The 8,432-nt window shown below is 41.1% G+C and overlaps 1 protein-coding gene across 1 annotated transcript; it reads left to right on the forward strand.

Annotated features, from left to right (window-relative positions):
• The first annotated feature begins 4,078 nt into the window (after positions 1-4,078).
• LOC114428499 (solute carrier family 23 member 1-like) lies at positions 4,079-8,009 on the forward strand. Its single transcript, XM_028396952.1, has 12 exons — positions 4,079-4,090; positions 4,439-4,573; positions 4,718-4,875; positions 5,313-5,472; positions 5,640-5,821; positions 5,974-6,094; positions 6,200-6,356; positions 6,424-6,677; positions 6,746-6,910; positions 6,987-7,095; positions 7,188-7,283; positions 7,421-8,009. Exons 2-12 carry the CDS (start codon positions 4,439-4,441, stop codon positions 7,675-7,677), a joined length of 1,794 nt encoding a protein of 597 aa, XP_028252753.1. The 5' UTR covers positions 4,079-4,090; the 3' UTR covers positions 7,678-8,009.
• The last annotated feature ends 423 nt before the right edge of the window (positions 8,010-8,432 follow it).

Below are 8,432 nucleotides of genomic sequence, written 5' to 3' on the forward strand. Positions count from 1 at the left end.
CACTTAACAAAAGATTAGTTGCTGCACAAATGTATGTAAACAGTAAACAAGTATGTAAACATGTTAATGTTTAATTTATGGGGTCCTTCTGCACACTGTGTGCTCAAGTCAGGTTCATAATGTGAGAGTTTTTCCACAGAGGCCACAGATCCATTCAAACAAGAAGCTGTGTGTGTAAACTTTATCTTTAGCATGCTGGTGTAATAACACTTAGGGATAAATATATAAACAGGGTGAAGGCTGTATTCTCTGTATGATATATAATGTTCCTTTCCTTTCTTCACTATACCTTTTTTGTTAATGGTCGGCTACACTTGCTGCAGTCTGACATTGAGTTAAAGCTGCAAAGACACAGAGCTCACTAGAGTGTAAAACAATATGTTGTACTTTCCTCTGTGGAGTAGTATCTGAACAGAAGGTTATTAAAGAGGAATGAGAGGTGGCTTTTTTACAATACTCAGACTACTGTAGCATGGCAAAGATCTCTCACACTGAGGTGTGTGTATCACAGGGTCCTCTCTCCTGTGACCTTCAGCTCTTTGGTTAAATTGACACTGATGGTAAACCGTCTTCACAGGAGCGACAACATGAAGCAGGTTTGTAGTGTGGACTGATACAGCAGTGGGAGCAGGAAATGTGATTATTTTGTCTGAATCCCCCCCTCAGGTCCAAATGTTTAAAAGCTGTCAATAAGTGGAAAGCAGCTTGGGTAAGTTATACTGACCTCTGACCAAGCCTCAGGGCAGTCTCTGTAAATGTGGCCTTTTGGTTTGAAAGGTGAGGATTGACCCAAGATTTAAATACAACTTTAATTGTATTATGGCAATTGGAGGTCACATTAACATGGTCGACTGGCACGGCGAGTCGTCATTTTACTTCTATCGCCTTGGTCTGTGGAACAGCCTGAGGACCTGAGGTTTAAATACAAACTCAAGACCTACCATGGCTTTTAGTTAAGATACATTCATAGCTTCTAAATTCCTTTAATTATCATTCTTGTATAGTTTAACTCACTAGATTTTATTAATGTAACTGTTTTAGGTTGTATTCCCATTATCTCAGTTTCCTTGGTCCGTTTTATCCTTATTCGTGAGAGGTATATGTGCGTGGGTGTGTGTGTATTTGGTAGGATTGGACAATGTGGTAAAATGGACAAAGTTTTGTATAAAAGGGTGCTATATAAACACAATATGTATTGTATTATGTATTTATTATTGTATTTTCCACCAACTGCACATACAAATAATTTTAGTTTTACATTGATCTCTGAATGTAATGTCTGTCTGTGTTGGTTTTATAGTTGTCTAAAATATTTAAAATAAATGCAGACAGAAGGATTTTTATAAATAAATAGGTCAAATGTATCCATAAACAAAGTTATGTGCTTAATGATATGATGATATTATGATATTATGCATATACAATATGTATATATGAAACTGAGAACTTCAAGCCACCTTGCAGCCCACCTCTTCCTCCTCCTCCTCTCTGGACTGTGTCTGATTTCATCAAGATCATATGTGTGGTCAGTGATGGCTGCTCTGTTCTCTACCTAAAGGCTCTGTGCTGCTGCTCTGTGCATTCATGGAAAGCCTAAGGCAGGGGCCTAAGGCAGGGGCCTTAGGCTTTCCTGAATGCACATTGAACTGCAGAGATGTGTGCTCCCCCATAGACTGTATGTAAAAGATGGATGAAGGTTCATGACATCACCTGAGAAGACTTTAACTGATTGATACACATCATTTTTAAAAAGCAGGTGGGGCTAAGATTAGTTCACAGCATTGTAAGAAATCTGTTGATATTTTAACATGGAGACTGAATTGCTTATGGAGGCTCCCAGGACAAAGTTATACAGCCACTCAAATACAAATTGATTTTTTCTTAGACTGAAGTAGTCCTGACTGAATTACCTAATGCTTGCCCTAACTGAAAAATACTGCTGCATGACTCAGTGGTGAATGATGCAAGTTTCTTTTTCTCTGAACATCATATTGTTTAAATCAATACGAATGAGCGTGACTGCATACAAGGATATTTATACTGGCTTCAAGATCAACAACAGTTTGAAAACAACTTTTCTTCATTTTTTTCCCACCATAACTTCATTTTTTGATAAATTAGTGCTGACATATTTGAGTTAGTCTGGGCTATTTAGGACAAGTATTAGCCATTCCGCCAAATTAATTTGAATTTACTGATGTAAAACTTGCAGATCCTCCTCAGGCAGAGTCGGTTTCTGCCAGTCTGTCTGAGGAAGATCTCACTGCTGCATAAATACAAGAAGAAGTGATGACATAACATTAAAATTACATCAAGCCTATGATGAGACTGTGGCCTCCCCACTAAGATGATGTTTGAAAAACAGTCCTCCATTGTGTTGATGAGTTGTGTGTATGTTGTCCAAGTCTGCCCTCAGCAGATTATGGAAATGAACATGAAATTAACATACACATGTATTTTACAGCCTTGTGTAGCTTCATGTGGGATGTGCAGTCTGTACCTGTTCCCCCCTCAGGCACCATTGGAAGACTACACATTGCCGCATCAACAAACACGTTATGTGCAGCGGGGTCTGCTGACTGATTTCATCTATCTCTGAGTTCCAGAAAGAGACAAAGTTACCGTAGATGTATGCTGCGCAGATATGAATCAAAGCAGTGTTAACTGGAGTGTGAATGTAAAGTGTCTGCATCACTCTGGCTGTCACACTTTAAATAATGAAATGTCAGATGTGTGTGTGTGTGTGTGTGTCTTTGCAGTGCTGCTGCTGAATCCAGAAGGAGGAGGGGACTGTTGGAACACAGTGTATTTTATTTCATGTGCAGTTTGCTTGAGAAAGAATAGCTGCCTAACACATTGTTCTCAATCTAAATTTCAAGAGTACACAAATGATAAATCAGTATTATTTATCAAAACAAAAACAAAAAAACAACATGGCAGGGACTTAATGATTTGCAACATCAGCCTATGACATTAAAGTTTGGCTTCTTGCAAAGACTGTGCTTCAGAACATAAATGAGTCTCTGAGTGCTAAGCCCAGTGGCAGTGCTTGTTAGCAATGTTATGAAGTGTGTTGGTGCTGATAGAGCATCCGTGCCCAGTTTTAATGAGTCCTTCTGTCCTGTGTGGTAGATAAGTGGTGCGTCACATTGGTCTGGTTTCAGCCTGTGATTATGTGTGTCATTAGGATAGTAGTGACATGCAGGTTTGCTATGACCTGACATCAAATACTAATCATGGATAAGCACACAGATAGTGTCGTGTAATTTTTGAGTCTCTATTATAAAACTGAAGACTGGTGTGTGTTTTCATGATCATTTCCCAAGATACACCTGCCTTAGCATATTAAATAAGGAAGTTTGAAGTTGGAAGCATGTCTTAGTCTTCTGTTTAAAGGGCCAGATCTCCTTATCTAACCATCTTTGCAATTTTCATCCTGTCAACTGATTGTTACAGTCTGCAGGGAGTGCTACATACTAACCATGATCAAACAGGCCCTCAAACAGAAACTGTCAGTGTTATCTCGTGGCACTATGTTAAAAGTTTTGAGGAGATTAAATGAGCAGCCTGTTCCTTAATTTAGCTCGTCCTCCCCAAGAAAGTGGCAAAGATCTCTGTAGAAATTAGTTATAAAACCTGCATTTGTGCATCTCCTTTGAGGTTTATATATATGTTTAAATAGCCAGTAAGTTTGTCATTTACACACAATCTCTCTAGAGATTTCATATTTATTCAGCAGTCCTTAAATCTGTTGCTTGAGGTGACTCTTTTTGTGTCCTAGGTGTGTTATTGGAATCCCTCCCTCTCAGGCAACTTAACAGTGATCATAAAATAGATAAGATCAAATAAAACGGCAGGGATAAGCCTGAAATGTAAGTACGTTTTCCATGTGGTTAAAAAGCAATCATTCCCAGCTCTAAGTTATCAGAAAGTCTGAGACGAGTCAAGGGAAGGTTTCGTACTTCTGCACTGGCAGTTAAAAATTAAGTTAAAGTTAAACTAAGTCTTTTATTGTATTGTTGTTGAAGTGTTTTACAGTTCCATGGCTCTGGAGAAAGAAAGTGATGGACATGACAATGTTGCATTTGATGTAAGTATGACATTTAATTCACGTCACCACACATGTGATCTCTGTTGTTCTGTATGGACAGCATAACACTGGTGAGCAGTGATCAATATTTGAACTTGCTGGAATTATCTTAAGAGGAAAAGTATCAAATAATATTTATCATGTTTGGAATAAATCATTTTTAAAAACACGAAGTTTAATGTTTCCAGCAGAAAGCCAGTCATGGTGAGCTAATGAATAAACAAATGAACTATGTGTGAGGTGGACTTTGTACTGAGATTACTGGTGTGAATAATCTTTATACTGTAGCTCAAAATGAATCCCTCACTGCCTGTTGCATGTCTCCATGTTTTTCATATGGTACTGCAGATGGATGAGCCATTCAGTGATCAACAGGCAGGGCAGAGTGGTAAGACTTGTGTGGCTGAAGAGGACAGAAACAAGCCAACATACTGTGTGACTGATGTCCCTCCCTGGTACCTTTGTATTTTTCTGGCCTTTCAGGTGGGCGTAATCATGTTTTGATGATTTTGTTATCGCTTGGCTGGCTCGTACATTTGGAGAATAAAATGGGCAATAAAATACTGTTAAAATACCTTCATCATGTAAATGTGTAAACCAGAACATCACACTCATCTCATCCTGCAGCATTACCTGACAGCGTTCGGTGCCATCGTCTCCATCCCTCTCATTCTCTCAGAGGGGCTGTGCCTGCAGCATGACAGCCTAACCCAGAGTCGACTCATAAACACCATTTTCTTTGTCTCTGGCCTGTGCACTGTTCTGCAGGTCACCTTCGGTGTCAGGTGAGAGTGGGGGTTCATTCCACCAATCAGTATCTGTACAGGTTTATGGAGAAACTGGAGCTGACACAAACTCAAGTTGGGCCCTGGTACAGTCTTTACCACATTGTTGTGAGTCTGGAACACCAGAAATTAATGTATAAAGTATATATATTAACAAATATTGCAAAATCTAAGCCCCATAAAAAGGACAAGATAAACAAAAATATGGATTTTTATGTCTCTTTGTTGGTTTTTGTCTCACTACTGGATCCAGATCCATTATATGTTTTCTACTCTCTGACACTTTGTAGCTCTATGGTTAGTGCACCCTAGTAAACATTAGCATGACAGGGTTAGTGTGTTACCATGCTTAACCTAGTGTTGTGTCATAAACAACAGTTTAGGCCCACATATAAAAAAATAAAGAAACAAAATCACGATTATGTCACACTTCCCAGACTTCCGATCCTACAGGGAGGTACGTTTGCCTTGGTGACCCCCGCCATGGCCATGTTGTCACTGCCGGAGTGGAAGTGCCCAGCTTGGACCCAAAACGCCAGCCTGGTCAACACCTCCTCGCCTCTCTTTATAGAAGTGTGGCAGACCCGCATGAGAACAGTAAGCCAACACAAACATGGTGGACCCACAATTTCCTGATAAAAAACAAGCCGACAAAGACCCAAAGAAGCACTTCTGTGGAACTCATGATTAATTCAGTCGCTCGGCCAAAGAAAGAGTGGTGACATTAATGCTAATGTGCTCCATTACTGTGTTCCTGCCCACAGCTGCAGGGCTCCATCATGGTGGCCTCCCTCCTCCAGGTCGTGGTCGGTTTCTCTGGCCTCATCGGCTACCTTATGCGCTTCATTGGCCCCTTAACCATTGCCCCTACTGTCTCTCTCATAGGCCTCTCACTGTACGACTCAGCTGGAGATAAGGCTGGTAGCCACTGGGCCATCTCCGCTATGTAAGAACAGAAGCATTGCACTGCAGATTTAGCACTGACCTTCCATCTCAGGAGGTCACAGTCTACAATTGCAATAAAAAATAGACTCTGTCCTTTCATACTGTACTCTACAGCTTGTCTTCACCATTGTGATATTCTTGTCTTACACACAGGACCATGGTGCTGATCATCCTGTTCTCACAGTACCTTCGTCTCATTCCAATCCCTGTTCCTACATACAGCAAAACTAGGAAACTGCACACCTCAAAGCTCTACATCTTCCAAATAATGCCTGTATGCTGTAAATTACTCCCCTTAATTAATGCTTGTCTTTCTGGAGCTATAATTCCATTTGTAATGATGATACTGACACTGGTACTAATATTAGATATTTATTAGATTCTGCTGGGCATTGCGATCTCGTGGTTAGTCTGTTACCTCCTCACCATATATGATGTCCTACCATCGGACCCAGCCCGGTATGGCCACCTGGCCCGCACTGATGTGAAAGGAAATGTTGTGAGCGAAGCTTCCTGGATCAGGTTTCCTTACCCTGGTAAGCTCACATGTAAACTGACCAATGCTGTGTTTATGGGCTGTTTGATAGTCACCTCTTTATTCAGGGCAGTGGGGTGTACCAACGGTGAGCCTGGCAGGTGTGTTTGGCATTATGGCTGGAATAATATGCTCCATGGCAGAGTCTGTCGGTGACTACCACGCATGTGCCCGGCTGTCAGGGGCACCCCCTCCACCCAAGCACGCCATCAACCGGGGCATCGGTGTTGAAGGGCTCGGCTGTTTGTTGGCAGGCGCCTTTGGCACAGGCAATGGCACTACTTCCTTTAGTGAGAATGTGGCAGCACTCGGCATTACCAAAGTAGGATATATTTTTAGATTATAAACTAGTTTCTTTCATTGTTTAACAGTATTGTTGTGTGGCAACAGGTGGGTAGTCGCACAGTGATTCTTCTAAGTGGAGTTGTCATGATTTTGATGGGGATGCTGGGCAAAATTGGAGCCATCTTCACAACCATCCCCACCCCTGTGATAGGAGGGATGTTCTTAATCATGTTTGGTGTCATAACCGCAGCTGGAATTTCTAACCTGCAGGTGAATAACCACATTAAATACACATATATTGGTAGCCATGTTGGTAGAGTGCGTTACTGACCTTTTCATTTGTCAGTCCACAGACATGAATTCTTCTCGGAATATCTTTGTGTTCGGTTTCTCCATGTTTTCTGCACTGGTCATTCCAAACTGGATCATGAAGAATCCTGATTCCTTAGAAACAGGTATGACTAACACAAAAAGGACATTTCATAACTGTTCAACAAGGCTATACTACACAGATATCTTCTCTTCTTGTTTTTTTTTTTTATCTCAGGTATCAAAGAAGTAGATCAAGTGCTACACATACTATTGACCACCCATATGTTTGTTGGAGGGTTCCTTGGCTTCTTCCTGGATAACACAATACCTGGTAAGCTAAAGAGGAAAACTCACACTGATCAAAACAGATTTTCACTGATGTGAAACCTGTTGGAGGACCCAAATGCAGACAAGCTCAATTGTTTGCATGTTAATACTCTTCTAATAGTCTTTACAAACACCTTTCAGGGACTAAACGTGAACGAGGCCTAATAACCTTTGACAAAGAACATCTTGAAGAATCAAGTGACACCTTGGAAACTGAAGAGGTGTACGACCTCCCATTTGGCTTAAGTTTTTGCCTCGGACACCAGTCCTGGGTTCGTTACATCCCTTTCTGTCCATGGAAGGGTCACAGATCTCAGTACATCTCTGAAGACAACAACACATCTCAGAGACAGGGGAGTAAACACAGCGCACAGGTCATTGAAGAATGCACTCTGTGAGGTCTTTGAAGGTCTATTTCAGGTCAGACCTTTCTGTCCAGCTTTCAACACGGGATGCCAGCCTGCAGTGGGTTTAAAAATAAATAAATAAAACAATATCTGAACGTGAACGTGCCTAGCAATGAAATTATGAGGAAATGCTGAACAATCAGTAGTAGATATAGCGTCACTACGTTCTATCATTACTCAGAATTTTTTCAATGCCTCACAGCTGGTTATGCAGTCCCAGAAAGTAAACTACGATAATGTGCTCTCCTCTCTCCTCTTTCCAAAGAAATTACACTCAGCCTGTGGATACATTCATTATCACACAGTCCTATCTCTACATTGATGCATGCAGCTGTTTAAAAACCCACAGCAGAAACCCCGGAGCTGTTTCCTTTCACAAAAACAAACACAGATAACACATCTTCTCAGCTTTCGCTTTCCGTGCTGTCATCTCTCTCTCTCTCTGTTCATTTCCTCTGTCTAACCGGCTCTGACGGGCAGGTACTATATGGTGTAATGCTTTGATCTGTGGAGCTTTCCCCCCTTTGGCTCATATTGACCAGTGGTCAATGGTTGGCTGCCCACAGTAATGTTATTTCAGGATGAGCTGCTGAGTGTAATTTGCACTTTGAAAAGCCCACCTCTTCTTTGACTGTCTGGATGGACCTCAATGAGAATACATTACAGACTATTACATTGTGTGAGGTGGTGCTCACTGTAGGGTTTTATGTAACACTGCGGCATTGTACTTTTTTCTTTCTAAGTTT

The sequence above is a fragment of the Parambassis ranga genome, chromosome 24 (genome assembly GCF_900634625.1).
Source record: "Parambassis ranga chromosome 24, fParRan2.1, whole genome shotgun sequence".
NCBI classification, from domain to species: Eukaryota; Metazoa; Chordata; class Actinopteri; family Ambassidae; genus Parambassis; species Parambassis ranga.

What these genes read in the sequence shown, in the direction of transcription:
- LOC114428499 (XM_028396952.1), top strand. Translation starts at nt 4,439, where the DNA reads ATGGATGAGCCATTCAGTGATCAACAGGCAGGGCAGAGTGGTAAGACT. An exon ending in GGCAGACCCGCATGAGAACA is followed by an intron (nt 5,473 to 5,639) that starts GTAAGCCAACAC and finishes TCCTGCCCACAG; the next exon opens with CTGCAGGGCTCCATCATGGT. An exon ending in GATCAGGTTTCCTTACCCTG is followed by an intron (nt 6,357 to 6,423) that starts GTAAGCTCACAT and finishes CTCTTTATTCAG; the next exon opens with GGCAGTGGGGTGTACCAACG.